General features: G+C 41.5%; 1 protein-coding gene across 16 annotated transcripts in view; it reads right to left on the bottom strand.

Moving 5' to 3' along the window:
• DOCK10 (dedicator of cytokinesis 10) overlaps nucleotides 1–25,560 on the bottom strand; it is a 258,333-nt gene that overhangs the window by 149,580 nt on the left and 83,193 nt on the right. For 12 of the 16 annotated variants that reach the window (XM_075937572.2, XM_075937576.2, XM_075937580.2 and 9 more), the window contains exons 2-3: nucleotides 8,787–8,906; nucleotides 1,871–1,960 (exon numbers count right to left, since the gene is read on the bottom strand). In XM_075937572.2, coding sequence (XP_075793687.2) covers nucleotides 1,871–1,960; nucleotides 8,787–8,906 — 210 coding nt within the window. The remainder of the gene's footprint in view (nucleotides 1–1,870; nucleotides 1,961–8,786; nucleotides 8,907–25,560) is intronic. The other 4 variants (XM_075937573.2, XM_075937568.2, XM_089780859.1 and 1 more) reach the window with 1 other exon arrangement.

Below are 25,560 nucleotides of genomic sequence, written 5' to 3'. Positions count from 1 at the left end.
AGGGCTTTAGCCTACCACTGTTCCATGTACAGCACTCCCACTGTAATCCTAAATTTCTAGTGCTAGTTTTTTCCCCATTGTTCTACTACTCTCTCTTATTCTTGGCTCTCTCAGAGAAGGCTTAGGGGTTTGCCAGTTTTTCATTAGCACCTCCTTGGAGCATTCAGCAGTAATAATTCCCAGATATTGTGCACTCCATTCCATTTTTAGACTCCTTTTTCCAAGCACAGCAATGGAAAAAGTGCTGGTTTACAATTTGTAGAGCCCTGAACTACAGAACAAAAAGACACCACCCGAATGAAAAGTAAAAAAGGGAAATAATGACATGACTTGCCTCCTTCTCCAGCCCGATTGTCAGAATTGGAAAGGTGGTAGGAAGAGACAGAGTTTGAGCTGGCAGTGAGTTTCTAGCCAGACAGATGGAGAAAGAAACAGGGCCAGCTTGTAAAGTGCTATGCTGCACAGGAATCTGTAGGCCAAAATTTCAGCCTGGGCTTCTGTCTACTTTTTTGTGTGGAGCTAAGTTTTCCTTCTGAAGTGTCTCACTCCTCTGAGTGGAAAAAACAGGGTACACACATGCATTTTAGGGGCTATGGTTATTTGTGCATGCAAATAAAAACCATTGCATGTAATATGGAAGCAGGCTGAAGTGTGGTTTCATATATGTATATTTTTAATACAAATGTAAGGTCACATTCTGCCTTCTTATGCACACCCTCGAAAAGGTGCAGGGAGCAGTCCACCCCTTGAGCTCCTGTGCAATAGCAGCCAGAATCTCTCTAAGGCAACGTTTCTCAAAGTGGGCTGCGGGCTAACAGGCCACTCTGGTTTGTTTATTGGCTAGAAACAGTGAATCAGAGCCAACAGGAGCTGGGATGCTCTGTGGCAATGGAGCCTTTAGATAAATAAACCGGAGCATCCCATTAGCAGCCTTCCCAAAGTTTGAGAAATGCTGTTCTAAGGCAAGCTGCAGGGGGGTCATAAAATCACCAGCAGTTCTTGAAACCATGCATCTCTCCTGCTCTGCAGCCTGGGAACAACTCTGTTCCTGCTTGCATTGCTCAAGTACCTGGGAAGCATTCTGCTTGCCTGTGTGCCATACAGGTGCAATGCCTCCAGCCACTGACAATAGCACAGAATTCTTCCTCCTCGCCCCTAATCTAGGCCTCATCCACAATACAAGCCTCAAAATAAAATAAAGATATAACAAGGTGTCACTAGTGTTAAGAATTCCAAAATGTTCTGCAAAACATCTAACTTTAATGAAAGGAACAACACTCCCCAGGTCTTGCTGGCACTAGAGTTCAGTGTTCATGTTCAGAAATTTGTCTAATAGAAAAGGATCATCTACGCAGGACTAAAACAATGACATCTGAAAGTTAAGCACAATACAATTGCAAGTTTCTAGATGCAAATCAGAACACCCCACAATATCATACTACAGGATGAACCTCTCCAGTCCGGCACTCTCAGGACCGGAGCAGTGCTGAACCAGAGAATTTGCCAGACCATGGAGGTCAATATTTTCTAGCAGCATTACCAACACTTCCACAGCTTCCTGGGCTTATAGAAGACATTTAGGGGTAAACTAGAGCTAAATAACAGAACAGAACACTGAGAGCCAGGACTGGTGGCTGTAAATAAACTATGGGATGGAGAGAAACTTGGCCAGACCCATGATAAGTGGACATCTAGCTAACTAAACATGCCGGACCATGAATGTTTCCGGACTAGAGAGGCTCAACCTGTAGTTAAAAAATATGATTAAAACAAAAGAGAAATAAACATTAAACTAATTAAACACAACAAAAAAGGTGATCTTTGTAAAGGATTTCTTTATAATCAAGAAGTAGAGATGCTGGATATTTACCTCTTTAACAAATAAATTTTCTGCTTTTTGTTCTGCGTCTTCAGGTACTGATGAGTATAGAGTTCTTATTTCCCATGCAATTGTATCTGTCTGACAAGAAATAAAAACAAAATATTTAGCCAGATCAACAAACAATTAAAAACACTAGAAAGAATTAAAGGTGAGAATTCCTTCGTACAACATCTGAGCCAAGCTCATTTACAAAACTTTACATGACAATTTGGCTCAGAACAAAGCCCTGAATGCATAATCAAAAAAAAAAAAAAAAAAAAAAAGAGTTTCTTGCTTGCATTTAACTTGTAGTATGCAGCTTCCCCTTCTCTGTTTTCCATGTGAGCAATTCTGAAACAGTTACTTGCATCATACAGCCAGGTGCAAAATTAATGGGATTCCCCAAACTTTTTCTCGTCTCGTTTGGATGGTTCATCAGGGGACATGGCAAACAATTTCTTTCCATTTCTACTCCCATCAGTATCCAGATTGAGCTCCTTGTGAACAGTTGTGGTGATATATTTGTCCATTGTTTTTACTCTATTATGTCCAGTTGTGCTTAGTACAAATTAATCTTCAGATTCCCCAACTTGGTATCACCTAGGAGCTTTTCACTATTATTATCAAAGAACACTGTCTTCTTACTTTCAGCCTATGTACAGTGAAGACTTGCATACGCTTTCATGAGCATTAAAGAAATGAAAAGAGGATAAACAGTGGTGCTCAGGATGTTACAGTTTTGGGAGGGTCTATTTTATGACAATGAAGATCCCGTCAATGTTTTATGGTTGCATAACAGGGCAGCCTCCTAAGAAGCTTGGACTGCATATAAAAGGCTGGAATATTGGAAATCAAAAAACTGCATGCTTTCAACTACAAGCGTTACCAGTTACACCTCTAAGTGGGCTTGACCCAATCTCCTGATAAACATTCTCTAACGCAAAAGAGTGCAACCTGTGAATTATCACAGAACTGAGCTATGAAGTTCTTGTTCAACAATTTAATTCTGTTTTTTAAAGCTCTACAGAACTTCCCTTCTGAGAATTAGCTGTGTTTAGACCACTAGCTACAAACTGTTTTCCCACAAGAGCACTTCCTGTTCTGAGTATAACCTCTTTTGTTGATGGCTGTAATATTTCAATAGTTTTAAAAGACTGATCTGTTACTACATTTGATCACAGCACAAATGCTTTATTTATAACAATTATGTTATAAGGTCTGGATTTACAGAATTATACATTTGTTAATGCAAGGCAAATACCTGACTCTGCATGCAATTAAAGTTTTTAGGTGTGTATATTAGGAACCCAATCTAATACCCATTGAAGTCAATGAGAATCTTTCTATTAACTCCAAAGGGCATTAGATCAGATCCTGCTTCACTACTGCACGTTATTTTTTCATATGCAATTACATTCAGAGTTCTGAAATTATGGCCTAACCACAAAGTCAAAAGCGCACTTAATGACTTGTAAATTATCCTTGGAGTATACATGCAAATATAATGCTCCAGCTTCTAATGATGATTTTGTGAAACATTTGGAGTGGATGAATTAATATACATAGCTGTCAAACTCAGATGTGTGGTTAGTAAAGAAGAGTAATTAATCTCTCTTTCTAGATTGAGGTTGAATGTATGACTGCCTGAGTTCCAACCACCTGTACTTTCAACCATTTTTGTAAGTGCAGAAGGGACCAGAAACCCCCAACTTACGTCCTCAGCCCACATTTACGATGGCGCACAGCACCTATCATAAATGAGGGTTCAAGTTACAATGCCCCCAACTTGTGATGCTTCCCGCTGAACCAATTATGTCGCAAGTCAGGGGCCTCCTGTATTTCAATAGGAAAAAACAAATGACAATATTGCTGCTCATTAATACAATAATTGACAAGGAGTCACAGTTTCAAAAATGAATTAGATGTCTAAATCCCACTAATTTTTGATGAAGTTTAAGTTTCTAAGTTCCATTTTCAAAGATGACTTAGGTGCTTTTACCTTATATTTGTCTTCTTTATTTATACGTTTGTTTTACTCTGAATGAAAGAAACTAGAAATAGAGCTTTCAGGCTGATGCACCACAAACTGTCAGAACTGATTCTAATTGGTCAGAAAACAAAGACCTTACAAAGCACACTGACTGGCTGTGTCTACATTGGCACCCTTTTCCGGAAAAGGGATGCTAATGAGACCAGTCGGAATTGCAAATGCCGCGGGGGATTTAAATATCCCCCGCGGTATTTGCATGAACATGGCTGCCGCTTTTTTCCGGCTCGGGGCTTTGCCGGAGAAAAGCGCCAGTCTAGACTGGATCTTTCGGAAAATTAAGCCTTTTCCAGAAGATCCCTTATTCCTCTTAAAATCAGGAATAAGGGATCTTCCGGAAAAGGCTTTATTTCCGGAAAAGGGTGCCAATGTAGACACAGCCACTGTGTTCACACATATCAGAGCCCAGACTCAAATACACGACAGAAAAGCAGCTCAACCTTGTTCTCCTTTAAGTAACGAGATTTACCATACATTTTAGGGAAAGCAGGATAGCATTAGGCCATGAATTTTTTTTAATAAAAAGGAAAAGATGGAACTTCAGTGAACCCACAGATTACAGCACATGATCTTTGGTATAAATAAGACTTTTTATGTGGACCGAATTCTGTTCTTGGGTATGTTTCCACCAATTCCACTGAGCATACATATTAAAGGGAAAGAATGAGAGATGCAATCTAAAACATTGTAATGGGAAGATTCAGTATGTGTTTACACAGCGCTTGCCATACCAATCTAATCTACTGGTGTAATTCTATCGTAGTCAGTGGAGTTATGCCAGCAGTGAATTTTGTTCATAGACATTCTGTAAGAAGGAGCTTTCATACTAATTCCAGGACATTAGCTTCCGTTGCCTTTTCTTCTCTCCATGCAAAACATCACTAACTTCATTTTAAAATAACTATGAAGCTAACAGTAACTTAACAGTAACTATCAGTTCTGTATGAGTACACATTGCTGCACTCTAAGTACAATCTAAGTTCGTGTATGTTCTCTGCACATTTGCAAAACTATCACATTATTTTCCTTCAAAAACTGCCTTAAAATTCTTCTTTCCCATGACGCCTTCAAAAAGCTTGAGAACTGTTATGCTAATGTGCTGATCCCATTGCCTATCATGCTGTCCGATTCCGTCTCATTGTTTTCATACGCTTCCCTATCAGTTACCATATATTGTCTCTTGGTTTGTACTGAGATTGTAAGCTTTTTAGGGCAGGGATTGTCTTTTTGCTCTGTGTACAGCAGCTAACGCAGTTTCAGTGTGACAAGGGCTCCTAAGCAGTAATATAACAATAAATGACAACAAGTATTAGACTTGCATCACTCTATTTGGAATAGGCTATGTTAATGTGCACTAAGGCATTTTTAGTGGATGGCAGCACGGTCCACCCAGGCCAGTTAATATAATGTTTGTGCATATGAGAGAGAATTCACTCCCCCCACTGATGCTGCCTACTACGCAGTTTAGGCTAGCCCTATGTATGACTCCATTACCCAGGTTCAAATTAGATACACAAGATGACTGTAGTTCATTTGGGAGAACTATTATAGTTCATTATTATTTTAATGACAGAATTCACAAAAATAATTTTTAAAAAGAGGAACATACATTTTTACTTCTTGTTGGGGCCAGTATCTCTTACACGCTTTATGAGATCAATGTACCTATGAAATCTAGCCAAATACCTTTTATGATTTTTAATGACCTCGTGAGGTCTCTTCCAACCCTATGATTCTAGGATTCTAAATTTTGCTTTCATGGAATCAAGGTGAAGGCAATGAGGACTCAATCCTGCAGCTCCACTTAGCGGAGGTTCAGGGTTTATATGCTTCATGGAAGAGGAGTGAGCTCAGGAAGGACTTGAGAGGAGAGGAGTGGTACGGTGGACCAGCTCACGGGTGGTGGTGGAGGTGACCAGACATAAAGGACCATGTGGAAAGAAGCGCGGAGAAGTGGTTGGAAGAAAGAAATGAAAGGCATAAAGGCTGGTAAGTGAAAGTGATCAAGCTGGAGGGCCAAAAATAAATCAGTTCAGAGAAGCAAGCAATACCTAAAGTGTGCATTGCTTTTGTGATGAGGACACGGGGCTTGGATGTGATGTAGAAGATGGTGAGAAGGAGGGATCTGTTGGGAGACTTTTTTAGTCAAAAGAGCATGCCTCTTAGATAATTTGAACAGCAGCAACATGTGCAAATCAGAGAGTAGAAGATGAGAAGCTGGGGGTTAAAGTGTTTGCAAAGGAAGATGGCCAGGACCTAGAGAAGACTTTTACCAGGTGAATGGAGCAGAATGGACCATTTTGGAGATGTTACAATGTCACTAATGGCACTGACACAGTTTACACTGCTATTGTAGGCATTTCCTCTGCATGCACAGCACAGCACAGCACAATGTGCAGTTACCAACTTTCATCCCAGGTCAGGTGATGAGCAAAGCCCAAAGTGGAAAAAGTGACATGCTTTGCTCACAGGGGAAATACAGGCTATAGGAAATATAGCAATGGCTAGCAGGTGATTCATTTTAAGAGACATCAGAAGATCCAGAACCTATATGAGTCGTCATTTGTAATGACGCTGTAGCACAAGGGCAAAAATATGGCTCCCTTTGCCTCTGTAGCCAGAGGACAGCTGGGCACAGGTTTTCCTCCTTGGGGCTGCAGCATATCACAGCCATCCTTCTCCTCCCTGGACACCTGCCCAACTGAGCTAAGGGCCCTTTCTTTTATACTCCTGGTCCCTCTGTGGTACTTCTAGTGAGGGAGGAGGGGCGGGTATGGCTCTACCCACCAAAGGGAGTATAGTGCCACTGCATGCCAGGGCAGCTGACTCCCCATCCTTCACCAGAAGGCCTTTGCTCCAGGAAAGACCTGGAGTGACTGCTGCTCCCTGGATTGCCTGCTGGTTGCACAAACCTCTTTGAATCCCTAGACTGTATGAGCATTCTCCGTAACCTGCTTCCAATTGCCCTACACTGGCAAGGCCCTCCCCCTTACCTGCTCCACTAGGCTGTATGTGTTTGCTGGCTGCCTGCGTCCAAGCCAGGGTTAAAGCCTGCTCTCTGCTCAGTCCCACCCACAGCCAGTTATTTGTTGTCGGCCCTACTGTGGGGCTGCAAACTAAGGTTCCCACTGGGCCTTGCCCACCTCAGGCCTAGAACTCTAGATTACTGATGTCTTGGCCCCACTGTGGTGACCCAAGGCTGTTGCCAAAACTCCTGAGACAACACAACAGAGCAGCCTCTGTGGAGAGCAAGGGGGCACTATAAGGGGCTATTGCAGTGCAGGGAAGAATAGAATTAAAAACAGATACTCTTTAGTTAAAAATATGGATTCTTTTCAGTCTACTAAGGAGGCTCGCCTGCCATTGTCCTGGAGACGTAGGTACCACTCCTGCAGCTGATTTAGACTGAAATTAGGGGAAACAAAATACGAAGGGAAGGCCCTGATTTGCTGTAGTGATTCAAACCACTGCTCCCTCTTCTGCAACCCAACTGTTCTAGTGCCAAACAGAAGCTATTAGCAGGATGGTCAAGACAGATATGGTGTTTTCGGTCTCTAATATCTGCAAAGTAATGTATCTGATATAAGAAAGGTTGGACTATGGTTGGACTATGGTTGAATGCCTGGAACCTGATGCTTATTTCACTTAGAGGGTTGAATTTTGTAACTTTAACTGAGTTTCTCCTGATCTTTTGCAGATATAAGTGAGAAGAAAATGGAGTGTGAAAACAGAATAGTCTTGACCAGCTTAAAAAAAGGAATACATTTTGCACAGCAGAAGCTCACAACTGCATAAAAACAATGCAGGAAGTAATAATAAAATGGGACATGCATTCTGCATTGTTCAGCTGTTTCCTGATCCTGTTAAAAACTCCAGCATATTAACCCCATCAACAGGAGGAAGATAAATATGTCCATTTAGAAAAAACAAACAAGTAAATAACTTAGATCGGGGCTACTCAACATTAGGAATTCCGGGGGCCACAATCATACTCACAGCACATGCCACAACTTTAGTGTGTGGTTGCATGTACAGGCAAATATATATGCAAATAGCATTTTTCACACTGATGGGCATGAATACAAAGATTAAGGCAAGACTACACAACACGCAGGACCCATTTAAGTCACTTCTGCTGATATTAATAATATGCAATAGTTGCCCTATTTCCACCCATATGACAGCACTTTTAATGAGCAATGACAGTTCAGGAATTTAACTACGAAAATGCATATCAGCAGAAGACTATTATGGAGCATGTTCCCAGTGGAGACCATGTTCAAAGGATCCCACCCGCGGGCCACGGGTTGAGCCCTGCGTAAACCCAAACTGTACCGCAGGCTGCAAACAAACAGGCCGTGGGCTGCATGCGGCCCATGGGCCACGTGTTGAGTAGCACTGACTTAGATTATGAAGGACAGTGACAGCGCTGTGAGATGGCAGGAACCTCTTATGCCAGGAACCTCCTGGCTTAAATTTTTGTCACAAAACTGCCATGTTTGATCTCTACTTGAAGGCTAACAGCAGTGTTCTTTGATTAATTGGGACAGAGTAACTGACAGATTCCTAAGTAAATTATGATTTATTATTTGGATAATGATAGCATTAGAGAATCAGTGCCTATCATGTTGGACACTGTACAAGACACTATATATCTCATTGGCTCTTGATATATATAAATGACCAGCATTTAGGTTTTGCACTGTGCCTACTCTTGGAGAGCATGGGGTGTGCACCCATGAAAGAAAAGGGAGTAAAAAGTGACCCTAAAATAAAAGATATATGGACCAGTTAGGAGCCCCTTCTGTGACATATGAGCTTCCTGCCACATCTAGAAAGATTATAAACTGTTAAGAAAACACATTTCATTGTACTTACTGAAAAGTCTTCATCAGGGAACAATATGAGATCTTTTAGAGGGTCATCCCCAATATTTTTTTCAATCTCTGTGATGACAGTTTCATAATCCAAAGGCTCCAAAAGTTTGGGTTTCTCCTGCTGTGCAATAAGAAAGCACAATATCATGTCTTGACTCATATTCACCATGCATTCATAAAATGAACTGTGTCTCCTTTTGCAATACCGTTTGGACGCCAAAGTATTATGTTTAGATACAGCACACGACCACTGAACTGAGAATATCCACAGCCGTACAGTATAAGTGACCCAGCCATCCCTTCATAATGTTCATTTTTAACCTGATAACCAAGATGACCTCATCACATTACCCCGTGGAATCATGATAATCCACTAATTATACTCAGAAACTGTCTTTATTTTAATATAAACCATTTGAACTGAATATGGACAATACTGTTTTCAGCTGCAGAATGAATGACCTATTTTAATTTCAATTGTTTCCATTAGCTGAATGCTGATTCACTCTCTTACTCTCCTGTGCTTTGCCACTTCTTAAATACTGCTCAGTTGCTAGCAATAAAAGTACTGCACTGTTTTACTTGGCAGTGATCTAGTTCCTCTGTCAGGATAAACTATTTGGCACTCAGCCTCATAGTTTCTCCAGTCAGCAACTGGATTATTCCCTTGTAAACCACCATAATAGCGTTATTATTGCCCAACGGTGGGGTTGGTATAGAAAAATTCTCAGTGGAAACAGCCAAAGAGGTGAATTCATAGTACAAAAATAGAGATGGAAGAGTTCACACACTGTGCAAGAAAGCACACCTTAAAAAAAAATTCACGTATCAGAGTGCAAGAAACTATCTGTCTTATTCTAATAATCTTTTTGTATGTATCCAAAAGACTAAGGGGAAGAGGAGAAAAGAAAATCACAGAGAGGAAGAGATAGTAAGGAGGAGTGAGAGAAAAGGACCTACTAGAAGATAGCACAGAAGCATGTAGTTTGCTCAAAGAAAGTTCATGCAACAAAGTGGTTGCCATTAAAATGTTGCCATTTATTCAGTTATCACACTATGCTATCTGAGGTACTGCAGTGTTTTCTTGTTTTCAGATCAGAATGTAATCAGGGAGGTCTCATAAAGGGACCCATCAAACATGTTTCTCCAACACAGCATTTATCACTTTGCGTCTATGGGTTTCTCTCTGTTCTTTGAACCTGCGTACCAGTCACAAAAAACAGGACTATGTAGCACTTTAAAGACTAACAAGATGGTTTATTACGTGATGAGCTTTCGTGGGCCAGACCCACTTCCTCAGATCAAATAGTGGAAGAAAATTGGCACAACCATATATACCAAAGCATACAATTTAAAAAAAAATGAACACATATGAAAAGGACAAATCAAATTTCAGAACAGAAGGGCAGTGGGAGGCGGCGGCGGTAAATGTCTGTGAGTTAATGATATTAGAGGTGATAATTGGGGAAGCTATCTTTGTAATGGGTAAGATAATTAATGTCTTTGTTTAAGCTTAGGTGTAAAGTGTCGAATTTAAGCATGAATGACAGTTCAGAGGATTCTCTTTCAAGTGTAGTCTTAAAAGATTATCCCAGAAGTTCTTCCTCAGCTCCCAGCTGCACCTCCCCCACCCCCATTTGTTAAATTAGATTCTTCACCTGCTTCCAGAAATATCCCCAGAAAACTCAACTATATAACAATAGCACACTGTACCAAAGCCACCACAACACTCGGATCTCTTTGTACCCTCGCAGAGAACTAAATTATTGAATGGTTGGTAGTGGAAACCCAAAGTTAGTTGAATTTTCACTTTTTTGTTGCTGTTCAGGTAGTTGTCTATGAACCGTAATGCCCACTGGCTTTGGAAGGAAAGAGCTATCTGTAGCAACAGCATTCAGCGTTCACCAGGCAAGAGCAGCATCTGCTTCTGCTAAATCTTTTTCTCTCTCAGCATTTGATGTAGCCCAAGAAAAGAGATCCTTGAATGTTGTTGCAGCTGGGACCCTAAGGCATTTTATAAGGAAAGAATACAAGACTTTATCTACTTTGGCAAAGGGATATGATTTTTTTTTTTTTACCTTTTTTCAAAATTGCCAGGCCACTCATGAGAAATCTGAATGCAATAAGTGCTTTATTAATTATTTGGATTTGGCTCCAATGTCACATCCAAATTATGCTAAACTCTCTCTTCAATGGGCTAGGGCAGGAGTAAAATCTTGGTAGGTAAATTTCCTGATGGAGATGAAAGGAAGACTGTCATGGGAATAAACCCTAGTACAGGTCTGTGAACTGCTTTACAGGAAAGGGAAACTATCTTTAACTCCCCTGGCCAAAGGCTCTTTTAAGCCATGTGGCCCAAGACATGGAGTCTAAGTGAAAATTGGTTTTAGGCTATGCAGGGGGAAATGCAGGGGGAAAGTTTTATAACTAAATTTAGAGTCCATGGAAGGACTAGAAATGTTAATTTTAGGTAAGACATTTGACAAGGCATAGCACTTCAGTGTCAAGCTGTTCATTTTCCTTTGGACTGTCGCAAAGGCAGAAATTTAGCCCTGGAGTGTATTACCTGGCAACACAAAACCCGCCTCTGTTAAAAGAACTCCAAGATCCAAGTGATATTAGCTGCCTTGGTGTGATGTTTCTGTCTGAACACATCAGTCATGCACATTGAGGCTTTGGAAGTGGCTGGACAGAGAATTGGCTGGCAGAGGTAGTACAGATGCACAGGGAGAAAAAGCAAATGACCTGTGCAGCTGTAGTACCTCTGCCAGCTAATTCTCTGTCCAGTCACTAATCTCTCCTCTCCTGGCAAAGCAAAGCACGTAACTTTCTCTTAGATGCTTTCAACTAGTGCTCTGTAAGGTTGTGATTCACCCACTGACATCAACAAGTCACATTGTATATCAAGCCCCAAATCTCTTCTGATGCCATAGCTTCTCACACCCAAACATCAACAACTAATTTTAAAATATCTCTTTGTCAGATGGCTTGTTGATCACATCCTGGCATCAGCCACAGCAGCAAACCTGGCTCCCACTGCCATCTCACCACTGATAGCTGTCTGAGAGCTCTTTCAGGTTATGCTAGCTCACCTCCACATCCGTAGTAACAACCCCGCGTATTCAACAATCACACGTCACCCTCTCCTAAATTTGGACTTATTTATGTGTTATTTTAAAATCTGTTCTTCTTTTAGGACATTCATGATAAGAGTTGGCAACAATGGCTCTTCACCACAGTGTGCAGAGTTATTTTGTAAGTTACAATTCATGAAACTATAGGGACAAATTTTCCAATATTTAAATCACTGAGAAAGAGCCAGTATACAGCTGGGTGATTATGCATAAGTGCTGGGTTGGAGGTTTTCTGGCACAGAGTTTTCAATTTTTATCATACACACCTCCATCCCCCTTTTTTAAAAACTGATTTAAGACATCCAAAATATAAAGAAGGTTTAATCAATAGTGATGACTAAAAAACGATAGCCAAAGTAAAAATGCCATCTGAATTATGATGGAGAAAAGTCTGAAGCACATATTATTTTTAAACTATATGCTTTTGCCTAAATCGTTAAATGAATAGCCAACAGGCTTTTCTATGCTATCAATGAACTGAGATGAGCAAGGTAATTCCACAGATGTCTGAGCAGTCTCACAAACCTTACTGTGCTTTGCAATACTCCCCAGTTCTCTATCCAGCTAGAAAGCACTCTGACTTTGGGAAGCTACAGAGCATCTAGAAATCCCTGTGAGTTTAGAGACGGATTATGATGTCCCTTAAAAGTGGAGACTCGAACTCACAGAGATTACACACTGGAGCTACTCTGCAGCTTGAGGAGAGGAATGGAAATGCCATATTGGTCCTTCCTTCCTCCTCAGAAATGGAAAAGTGTTCAGACTAAAAGACCTTCTCATGATAGAATCCTTAAGCACCTTCATAATCATTGTTCCAAATTGCACCTCTCTTTGCTCTGACAGCCATTATTTCAAATTAACTTTAATAGCGTCTATACATGCAAACAGCTATTTCAAAATTAATTCGAAACAGTGGAGAGCTTAATTCGAATTTGGTAAACCTCATTCTATGAGGAGTAACGCCAAATTCGAAATAGCTATTTCAAATTAAGTGCTGTGTAGACACTTAATTTGAAATAGGGGGCCTCCAGCCCTTCCCAGGGAGCCCTGGTGGCCACTCTGGGCACAACCAGGAAAATTTACTCTCCTCTCTCCCAGCCCCAGAGCCATTAAAGGGGTAGACCCTGGCCATAGTGCCTGTGCCAGCTCCAAGCCTGCCAGCCCAGAGCCAGCAAAGGCCACCAGGGCCCCTGACCCAGGGGCCCCAAAACATGAACCAGCAAGCCACTGGCAACCAGCCCTCCACCGCTCCCCAGGAGCAGTCTGACAGCTCCCAGGAGCCTTACAGGGGCTGAAGAAGGCAGGCACCTTCCTGGTCCAGGGTAGAGATCATGGACCTTATTCAGGTTTGGGGAGGATGCCCCCAGCATCCATGATCTCTGCACTAGACAGAGGAATGCAGCGGTCTATGGCAGGATAGCTGCCAGCAGGCCACCAAAGGCCACATGCAAACCCATGGGGCAGCTCTGGCTCCATGTGGCCGAGTGTTGTGGTTTCCCGAGTACAGGCACTCAGGGCACTCCAAGACAGGACTGCTTTGCTGTCCCTCATCGAGGTAAACAAGCAAGTGGGGAAACCTGAGAACTGTCTGTCCGGGGTAGGGGTAGGGTCACTTTAAGCACAGAGCTCAGTTAGCCTCAGGGAGCAGCCCCACACACTAAGTCCTAGCCTGATGCCCTGCTGGCACTGGTTCCGGCCAGCCTTAATTTCGGTTCAGGGTCCACTCAGTGTGGACACGCTATTTCAAAATAGCAAAATGCTATTTCGAAATAGGTTTTATGTGTAGATGCGTTAATTTGAATTAGCTTAATTTGAATTAACTATTTCGAATTAAGTTAACTCGAATTAACGCTGTAGTGTAGACATACCCACAGAGATTAAGGCATTTAGATGATATAAAGATGGGTGTTATAGAAAATCCTAAAGAATAAAGTAGGGGAGAGATTTCAACAGTTCTTCTTCAACAGAGAGCAATATAGGCAGAGGATCTTTAAGAGAAATCAGGAGAGCTCTTCAGATGAAATCGTAAGGGATAATTCATTCACATCTTTTGGTATCAGGGCAGCAACATGACATTTCAAACCACCAATATGAAGTATAACTACACCACAATTTCATGATGTAGAGTCACCATACAACAGCATGATATACTGTCACAAGGCAGCATACCATGTTGCCTTCACAATATGGCATGATATTCCATCATAGTATTATCACTTCATAGGACAGAGAAAATGAAAACTCTGTTGTCCTTCATTCAGTTTTTACCTTTTTTCCCCTTAATTTCTGTTTTTTAATTTTCATGTCGGCTTTTTTATTACGATTTTTGAATATATAATGTTAGCAGGAATGGGCAAAAACTAGAGAACTACATTAATTATTCTTTGATTTCCAGGCTTTAATCCAAAGCTCTCTGATGAATGTAGTTAGACTCAACAACGTCCACTGCTGTTTTCAATTACTGCTAGCAAACTATTCAGTGAAACACTTAAAAGTTTATGTTGATGTTTCCCCATCAATACACACTGCAATGAGCAGGCACAAATGTTATCTTTCTTTCTCTAACATGAAATTACACATTGGCTGTGTCTACATTGGCCCCTATTCCGTAATAGGGATGCAAATGTAGCACTTTGGAATAGGCAAATCCACGGGGGATTTAAATATCCCCCGCGGCATTTGTATTAACATGGCTGCCGCTTTTTTCCGGCTTGTAGATAAGCCGGAGAAAAGTGCCAGTCTGGACGCGATCCTCCGGAAAATAAGCTCTTGAAAGTAGGAATAAGAGATCCTCCATAAAAGAGCTTATTTTCCGGAGGATTGCGTCCAGACTGGCGCTTTTCTCCGGCTTATCTACAAGCTGGAAAAAAGCGGCAGCCATGTTAATGCAAATGCCGCGGGGGATATTTAAATCCCCCGCGGATTTGCCTATTCCAAAGTGCTACATTTGCATCCTTATTACGGAATAGGGGCCAATGTAGACACAGCCCAAGAGTGTATAAAACATACAGCACTGTACTTTGAGGATGACATACAGCATATGCTATTTATAATGGCAAAGAAACCCTGTTAGTATTTCTTATGATGCATAATAATCCATCCTTTTTCAACACATTGGTTTATTCCTCTCTTTTACTCTACCTGCTTTAGAGATAATTATGTCCATTGTAAGATCCTGACAACAAGCATCAGTGTGTAATAAGCTCATGAAATCCTTTTGTATTGATCCCTGCACCTTGAAATATTGAGATGTTTCTATTCTCTTGAATGTTAAAACTGTGCAATGTAAATAGCAACTCTATCCTCTATATCAGTGGTTCTCAACTAGAGGTATTTGTGCCCATGGAGATACAAAGAGGTCTTCCAGGGGCTCATCAGCTCATGTAGGGTATGTCTACACTACAAAGTTAATTCGAACTAACGTCCGTTAGTTCGAATTAACTTTGATAGGCGCTACACTAGTGCTCCGCTAGTTCGAACTTAATTCGAACTAGTGGAGCGCTTAGTTCGAACTAGGTAAACCTCATTGTACGAGGACTAAGCCTAGTTCGAACTTACTAGTTCGAATTAAGGGCTGTGTAGCCCCTTAATTCGAATTAGTGGGAGGCTAGCCCTCCCCAGCTTTCCCTGGTAGCCACTCTGGCCAACACCAGGGAAACTCTATTGCCCCCCTCCCGGCCCCGGACCCCTTAAAGGGGCACGGGCTGGTTACGGTGCCCGTGCCAGGTGCAAGCCTGCCAGCACCCAGCCAGCAGACCCTGCACCTGGCACGGCTCGAGCCAGCCACCCGATGCCCCCCAGCTCTCCCACTCTTCCCGGGACCAGGCTGGCGGCTCCCGGGAGCTTGCCCAGGACCGCAAGAGGCGGGCACCCGCCTGGTCCAGTGCAGACATCGTGGACCTCGTCCACGACCTCTGCACTAGGCACAGGAAAGCGGCCGTCTAGGGCAGGAGAGCTGCCAGCCTGGCCACCCAGGAGCAGGTTTGCATGAAAATCAAGGTGGTCCACTGAGACCCCCGACCCTGAGCCCTGAGCTTAGAATGGCCGTACTGGGTCAGACCAAAGGTCCATCTAGCCCAGTAGCCTGTCTGCCGACAGCGGCCAACCCTAGGGACCCTGGAGGGGATGGACCAAAGACAGTGACCAAGCCATTTGTCTCATGCCATCCCTCTCCAGCCTTCCACAAACTTTAGGCAGGAACACCACTCCTACCCCCGGCTAATACCACTCCATGGACCCAACCTCCATGAATTGATCTCACTTCTCTTTAAACGCTGTTCTAGTTCTAGCCTTCTCAGCCTCCTACAGCAAGGAGTTCCACAGGTTGACTATTTGCTTTGTGAAGAAGAACTTTCTGTTATTAGTTTGAAGCCTGCTACCCATTTCCTTTGGTGTCCTCTAGTCCTTCTATTATGGGAACTAATGAAGAACTTTTCTGTATGCACCCTCTCCACCCCACTCGTGCTTTTATAGACCTCTATCATATCCCCCCTCCATCTCCTCTTTTCTAAGCTGGAAAGTCCCAGTCTCTTTAGCCTCTCTTCATATGGGACCTGTTCCAAACCCCTCATCATTGTAGTTGCCCTCCCCTCTCCCACCTCCTTTTCCCAGTCTCCCCCAGTTTTGTTCAATAAAGAGAGATTCTATTTTTGAACACAATTGTCCTTTATTTTGTACATCAGGAAGGGGGGCTAGGGAGGGGTAAGTGGAAGGAGGTGAGGGAGGAATGGGGTACGAGCCCCCGATGGGGAGGACTGGGCTGGCTCTGCGGGCTTCTGGGGGTAGAACCTCTCCTGCAGCCCCCCAATTGCCCCCTCTCCCCAGATGGCAGCCTGCAGCAAGTGCAGCGGGTCTGATGGTCGAGTGCTGTGATGTGCCCAGTGTGGGTACTCCAGGCAATCCAAGCCAGGACTGCTTTGCAAGCGGGGCACCCCTGAGAACTGTCTGTCTGGGGTGGGGGTCGGGTCCCTTTAAGCGCAGCCCTCGGCTAGCCTGAGACAGCAGCTCCACGCTCTAAGTCCTCCTCTGATGCCCTGCCGGCACTGCTTCCGGCCATCCTTAACCCCGGTTCAGGGTCCACTCTGTGTGGACATGCTAGTTCGAATTAGCAAAACGCTAATTCGAACTAGCTTTTTACTCTGGGATGCGTTAGTTCGAATTAGCTTAGTTCAAATTAACTAATTCGAACTAAATTAGTTCGAATTAGTGCTGTAGTGTAGACATACCCGTAGATATTTGCATAGTTTGACAACAAACCACATAAAAACATTAGGAAAGTCAGGACACACTAAAATTTGGTACAGTGACTTATTTTTCTACCGTTGGTATTTTGTTGTACCCAATGGCAACCATATGAGTCAGGTGTTTGGCAGAATCAAGAGTCATCAATGTGCCGTTCAATTTAAAGCTTTATTCGATGTGCACAAAGGGAGAGCACCCCAGTACAAAACCAGCCAGGCTTTCTCAGAGGTGCAGGTCCCCTCCTCAGTATTTTATAGCCTAGAGTGGTTGCTCTACACAAACCTTTGTCCAGTCTCGTCTCATTCTTTACACTCATTCTTTACGATCATGTTTAACATTCCCATAGATAAACCTGTTTACCACAAACCTGTGACCTTATAGATAAACATGTTCCTTGACCCTCCATCTCCCGAGCTCACCCTCCCCTCGGACACTCTCCGAGAACAAAGAGAAGATGTTCTAGAAACTGATTAACTACTGGGGGGAGGGAGGGAGCTCAGCAGGTTTCTCTGCACGTATGTACCTGCTAAATTATCCTTTGCATAAAATACATACATTCCTAAGCATAGGCACAATATACAATACGCTTCGCTACTCTATATACTGCACATTGAAATACAATAGTTATATTCCAATTGGTTTATTTTATCATTACATGATAAACACGAGAAAGTAAGCAATTTTTGCAGTAAGAGTCCTGTGACACTTTTTGTATTTTAAGTAGTTTTTAAGGGAAGTGCAACTTGGGGGGTATGCAAGGCAAATCAGACTCCTGAAAGGGACACAGGAGTCTAGAAAGGTTGAGAGACACTGCTCTGTATCATCAATAGCTAAGGTTTGGCAAAACTTTGCACTGACGCATTTTGCATTTGTGATGGGAAGTCCTGGCTGCTTTAGTTAGCAGTACTGTATATCATTAGAGGAAGGGGACTCACTGCTCAAGTTTTCCTGTCACGGGCAGACAGAATCTTGTTGTTAGGATGTTAGGATTAGTATGTTTCACTCCCCACCACTGCTGGCAGAAAGATATCTAGTGCAGCAGGGTTGATTTACAGCTTTAACCACCAAACGATTGTCTCTCCTGAATTTAACTTGTCTGTTTCTTTTGGAAATGGACCAATTAGACAATCTTGCCGCCAAGATTGTATTACTTGGGATTGGATTTTTACGGTGCTTTTTATATTCTCTATCTCAAATGAGAAATGAATTATATTAGCTTTGCTGGAGTAATTATGTGAACATAAAAGAGACTCACCAGCAGCCTACTTATTATAATAACTACTTACGGCAGCACCTTTTACTATCCAGCGAAAGCATATTGTTGAGCACAATAGAGTCTACCAAACACTTTCTGAATAGTGTTGAGAGATCTACAGTGTGCACCTGAGCCAATAGCAGCAATAGATAATCTCCATTTAATTTCACATCTGTAAACTATCCCAAAACTTTTCCACTGCTGATATACTGCTGCATCCACATTGAGCAAAATCCTTCCTCTCACAATAAGCTCTAAACCAATAATTTTCTCTTCCAGATGGAATGGTATTACCTTCTCAGACATAATGACCCCAAGTATCTACATAATTGATTTTACAGACGCAAATATGGTGCATGACTGACTATGGCTTAGCTAAGGCTATGGGAACACTACGTGTTGATTCTGGTACCTAATTCTTAATAATTGTGGAAGAAAATGATTTATAAACCATCTTTTTGAAGAACCTTTTCTTGGAATGCTAGAGTAATGATGTCAGTCAGACTCCTAGTCTCTTGAGAGTCCTTGCAGGCAATATCCTAATCTAAAAGCCAAGTTAAATCCCAACTTCTAGTACTAACCAAAATATACTAGAAAATATTAGCATTTTATCATATCATTTTAACTGTCATATTATTATTTTGATAGACACTATTTAATTCATCCAAAAGCAATAGACCTTTGTCTACACTGCAGGCTTTTTGTGCAAGAAGCTTTTTACAGAAGAGATCTTCCACAAAAACTTCTTGTGCAAAAGCACAACCACACTACAAAAGCACATCGCAAAAGTGATGCACTTTTGCGCAAGATAGTGTCCAGACTGCATGGACGCTCTCTGAAAAGAAAGCTCTGATTGCTATTCACAGAATAGCCACCAGACCACCTGTGCTTTTTTTTTTTGATTGGCTCTTTTTGCGCAAAACCCCCCTCTTGCCTGTCCACACATACCTTTTTGCACCAGAACTCTGGCACAAAAAGGAATTATTCCTCAGAGAAAGAGGATTACCTACACCACAAAAACCCTTCTGTTCTTTTGATTTACCATAAATTTTCTTGTGCAAAAATGTGCGTGAGGTGTGGACACTTTGCGGGTTTTTGTGCAAAAATGGCCATTTTTGTGCAAAAACCCTGAAGTGTAGACGTAGCCTTTTAGAGGCTTCATGCAGGAAAGGCAGAAAATCACCTCAAGTATATGTGACAAAGATGTAGAGGGTAAACAGTTCAAACAGGAGGAAGCTGGAATATGCTCCTGATTCCAGGTAGACCCTGTCTCCTCATGAAAAGTACCATGAGATTTTTTTGATAATTAACAGAGCCAGGACGTTAATTTTACATTCCATCCAAAATGTAGTGTCTAAAAAATAGTTCACCCTAACACCCATGCTGAAATATTGAAACACTCCTTACTCTCAGGAAAAAGGGCCATTTAGAGAAACATTACTCCCTCACTCACTGTGCTTTTTCCTTCATCTCCAGCCAAGTACTGATCTTATAAGAGTTAATGAAATCCCTGCCCTGGGTAACACTTTTGGATCTCAAGTAGTGGGAGAAAAAGCCAATTTCCATGAAGGCTATTTAGGGGTGAGGAGGGAAGAGGAAGTCCATATATAGAATTGTATTATGTTCCCTCTCATTCTTTATATACTGGGTCTATAATCATCCTTGTGATCCTTCAGTCTGCTGCACAGCCATATAGTGCAAACATCTATAGTTAGCAAACCCTTTAGCATTACATATTGTGAATCTTGTTCAGGGCATGGTTCATAGTGGATAAGTTCAATTCTAGAGAGAGTACAGGAAACATAAATAAAGTCTTGTGGGTGGTAAAGAGTGTGAAAAAAATATCTGTCTGCCTTAGGACTTGGGCCTTCATCCTCTATACATGCAAAAAACCTATTAAAGTCAATGGAAAATTTGTCTGAGCTAATTAAAAGCATTATGAAAATGAAGCTTTGGAGGAGCTGGATTGTAACTGCTCATTGCTGTAATTACTGTAGTTCTGTGGATTCAAACCAATGTTACTCTGCTGTGTTGATGAAAGTTGACATAATGAACTTCAGAGAAATAGATACTTGAGAAAGTAGAAATACACTATCTGGACAAGCATACCCTAAGTTCAGGCCATTTTGGTTTTGAAAAGTGTGTGTCGTCCTTCTGCAGCTTTCAGGGATTTCTGTGACACATAAAACCACTGTTCTTTAGCAGTTAACACAATGGAAGCTTCAACCTGTGTTTAACTTATAGTAAGACAGTGAAATCCTGCTTTGGTCCTTAAAATTACATGCATGCCCAAGTGCATTCCTGCATCAGAGAGATGTATATCCCATATGGCTAGCACTTGGCCTGAATCCTATCTGTAATTCTACCTAATGTCTACAATTCGGTAGAATTTCAGATAAGGTTTGGAAGAATATTCATTAGAACAAGAAAATTAATTGTTTGTCCCCACTTTACACAGTAGGCAGAAATTTAGCTCTAATCACTTTGGGGGAAAGGATAAATATATCCCATACAACAAACCAATTACTGGAATCCATACCATACAAGTAGCATTGTGATCCCATAATTTATTGGTGACATTTTAATTTAATTCTTTTAAAATGTAGATTTTTTTATTTCTTCAATTTAAAATACTGCTAGCATGTTTCTGGAGTGTAAGTATTTCACAGGCCTTGACTAAATTCTTTTTCATAGGTAATTTAGGCAGAAAAAAAATCTAGTCAATATCTTAATCTTGTCAATATTTACATAACACTTCCCTTGGCTCCAAACAGCTGCTCCATTTGTTCTCCCTTTATAGGACACTAATCAGAATAGAGTATAACAACACTGACAAAATGTTTTCTTTTAAAGCCATCATGTTTATATCGACCTCAAAGCAATTATGAAGAGATGGCAGAATTACAGGATGAAATTTGCTTCACCTTAGTAAAGTCTGAACAATTAGGGTGTATGTAGGGAACCGGTGGAAGATTTAGGAGGGGGATATCAACCCCCTGGCCTGTGTCAGAGCACTGGGCTAGAGCAGATCTACCTCAGAGAGCTACTTCTCTGCCTTCCCAGGGGCACTCTGCACTATCCCTAATTATGTTATTGTGTAAAGGGCTGGTGAAATTCAAACTTATGTGGAACTACTGTTTCACACACAGGTGTGGAAGAGACAATGGTCCACTGGGCCTGCTGGCAAGCTGGGGTAGTAAATTCTATCAGGAGTTTCTGCACAAAGCTTGTTTAAAGAGGCATTTTGGAGGTAGTGTAAATTTCACATGTAATACTTGGAGAATTCACATTAATGATATGTGCAAAAGTTTAAGAATGGCTGTCTTGGAACAAAAACTTTGCTGAGTTATAAGTAGACATGGCCAACTAATACCCCTACAAGGATTTTAAGTAGCCGAGTTCCATAAGTGGGATTACAGCTGAAGAGCAAATTTCTCTTATTTGCATTCAATCAGACGCACAAAACAACTACAGCATAGCCACCTAAATGGATTTAAAGCAGCAGGCCCCACCTTTTTAGTTTAATATTAATGGCACAGGTTTGCCATAGGGATGTAACTGGTTAACTAGTAAGGATTACCAGTAACTGGTTAGCCTGTGGCCTTGCTGGGCTAGACAGCTCCCTTTCCCTGATGTGAGTGGGAGGCTCCTCCAGTCTGGCCAGGCCCACCGTGCTGTGTCATGGGCTGGAGGTACTCTAGACCATCCAGGTCCGCTCCAGCTTGGATGGACTGGAGCAGCTTCCTACCCACAGCATGGCACAGTGGACCCAGTCGGAGCATCTCCTGCCTGTGACCAGTGGGCCCCGCCCAAACAGCCGCAGGCCCAGCCAGACCCACTGCGCCTCAGGTAAGGGACCTCTCCAGCACACCTGGGATCCTGGTGAGGTGGTTAACCAGTTAAACGTAAGTTACATGGGATTTTATATCCCTAGTTTGCTACCAGGCACTAGGCATGGGGTTGAATATCTGCATGTAATACAACAAGGAATGAGGGCCAGACCCCTTTACCCAAATCCCAACTTCTGATTTAGCTTCATCCTGCACCTGCCCTTCCCTGCATTGCCTGGAGAAATGAGGGTGGAAGTGAATACCTCATTATGTGAAGCCTTAAGACTTCTTTTCACTCTACAGTCTAACAGGGTTGATCAATACCTCCTGAGACTGTGAACAGGTTCACACCAGAAGCTGGACTTTTGACCTGTCCTGGACACCAGCCACAAGTTGCTAAAATATTTACTAACATATATGGTCCCTTTCTATTTTTTTTTATTATTTTACCCTGCTCTGGCAACTACACCACCTATTGGGGAAGGCAGGAAAAGCAATGAATGCCAAATAGCTCCCTAATTCTCCCCTCTTACCCCCAGAATTGGCCATGGATATTTTCCAACTTTGGGTTTTTTTGGGAGGGGACAGCAGGGAGAAAAGGGAGTGAGGGTTCTGGTGTAGGAGACCATGACTCACTCCAACCAGTCCAATCTAGCACAAATCCTCCACTAAAACAGGAAGTGGCATGTGCACTACAAATTGTAATATATAGCATTTTGACTAAGAAATGGCATGTTTGTGAATGTGTGTGACGCTGCCACTTGAAATATTTAAACATCAAGAATGAAGTCTCTAAAAATCATGAGAATTTTGTAAACAGATTCTTTTTATTTTGGAACTTTAGTCCAATAAGGGTTCTCTTTTCCTGTGTTCATCTGAAACAGGAAAGCTTGAAACTTCCTTTTTTTTGTATATATATTTTTTCTTAAATGAAAGCTCAGAGTCTTACAACACCAAATGAGTCCATAAATTGGAGCTTTAATAAACACACCAACTATGAGTTTCATGATAAAATCACAATATGTGACTACAGAATATCTTTTAGCATGGGTAGGTTTGAAATTTTCCTTTAGTTTTGATCTGGGACATTATAAAACTACTATATAATAGCCCTTTCAAATACTGTGCCATCTTATAAATCTCTGTAATCAAAAGCAAAAATACACATAGCACAAATTCTTACATCCAATCTATAGCTAAATCTACACTGTGAAGCTATTTCAGGATGCTTCTGGTATCCCCAAATAGCTATTCCACGTCTTCTGAGCAAGCCCATTATTTTGAAATATAATGGGCTCACTATTTTGATGTCCCTGTAAACCTCATTCCACGAGGAGTAAGGGACATTTTGGAATAGCGCTCTATTTCAAAATATGGCACTAAATTTCAAATTTCAAAATTAACTCAAAATAAGCTATGAAATTTGCATAGCTCAAATTGTATAGCTTATTTCAAGCTAGGGGTGCAGTGTAGACATTTAGCAATTATCTTTCAGAGATATTCGACTTGATTTGCTATGAAATATTTAACAATGTCATGGTCATACAAGGAAGATCTCCCTCCTCCTATCTATTCTGCAGTCAATTACAACATGGTCAATTAGACTGCATAAAAAGTAGTTATAGCTCAATACAAAAATATGTTTTTCTACATTCAGTCAAAGAATCATCTGTAAAAGTTATCACTGCCTATACAGATGTCTCAACAGCTGAGACGGATATACTGGGTTTGTTTCTGCCCTCATACTGATGTACATAAGAAGCACCTCTAGTGAAATTAATAGTTACATCATTTTAAACTAGAATAAAACCAGGCCAACTATAATGAACTCACCCAAAATCTACAGGAGCTTCAGTGGATAGCAGAGTTAGTCCGTTCCAAAAAAAACCAACAAATGATCTGGTAGCACTTTATAGACTAACGAAGCTCATGATAACATCTACATGTTTCGTTAGTCTATAAAGTGCTACCAGACCAAAATCTACAGGCATTCTAAATCATCCAGAGATAATTAAAGTATTTACAAAATAATTTCTCGTACATATTAGACAACCCTTTACAGCAAACACAGAGCCTGATCTGGTATACTGCTCCTGTGAGATGCTGAGCTCACTGCCCTCAGGGTAAGGAAAAGATACTCCACAGCTTGTATCCATAGCGTCTTGACACACTAAGGACATCTGCAGCTACTCTGGAAAAAGCAACTACTGATTGGCCACAAATATGCCCTTGGCACAAGCATTTGTGCACTCCAGTTAGGGAAATGTTGGGTGGAAAGACAGGCTGCAAACAGCAGAAGTAAATTTGAGGGAATCCACGTTTTGTTACTTGCCTAGGGGCTAAACAAACTATTGAGAAACACACTGGAGGAATAACATGCCACAGTGGTTCTATCTTAGTGTAACCTGAAGTTAAAAAGAACAGAGTGCAGAGCAAATGCCAGGCTTTGTGTGTGTGTGTGTGTGTGTGTGTGTGTGTGTATAAAAGGACATCTTAAATAAATACAGAAATTACAATAGCCAGTCACCTAAAGGAAAACGCAATAAGAATGTCTGATTGCAACCGATGTAAGGTACTGCTTCCGAATAACCCTCTAGTGCTCTGAGCCCCTTTCCCTTTCGAATGGCTGGAATCACGATACCAAGGATACTGTTTTTATCATCTTTGGAAATCACTATTTATACTTTCAAGGGCCAGATCTTCAGTTGATGTAGACCAGTGTGGCACCATTAAAAATCAAAAGAAAGAGACCAGTTTACACCAGCTAAGGATCTGGCTCCAAGTGTGAATAAGTATTAATAATTGTACTTACATCATTTTTTCCTTTCACTACCGGTATTACATTTTATCACTAGCAAGCTTGTCAGGCTGTTTTCCTTTAGGCCTGATGTTGCAAAGTGGCCATTACTCACGTTAGGATTTTCTGGATAAGGTCTAATGGCCTAATCTTAGGATTTTATTGATAAATCATGTAACAAAGTCCTGAACTTATCAAAGTCTTATTGGCTTCAATGGGGCCAAGATTAGGCCCTTACTATAAGGAAACAATGTACTACAAAACTTAATCTGTAAGCTATAAGAAATGCAGACTGACTACCAAAGGCTGACGGAAGGTATGAAGTTTTAGATTTACCTTTATATGCTGTCAGAACAAAACAAAATTACTGTTAGCAAAGGCAAAAAGGAATAGTGCATTCTAAATGCTTCAGTTTACAAATACTTCCAAAAGCCCACAAGTTTATAGCATATGCTGCAAAGACAGAGCTGTCATTTTTAAGGCTCTTGAGATGCTCTGGTTTTCAGGCACATACGGCC

The sequence above is a fragment of the Pelodiscus sinensis genome, chromosome 10, assembly GCF_052426305.1.
Source record: "Pelodiscus sinensis isolate ZL-2025 chromosome 10, ASM5242630v1, whole genome shotgun sequence".
Taxonomy (NCBI): Eukaryota; Metazoa; Chordata; order Testudines; family Trionychidae; genus Pelodiscus; species Pelodiscus sinensis.
The sequence above is the reverse complement of the archived record's forward strand: the minus strand, read 5'-3'. Positions and strand labels throughout refer to the sequence as shown.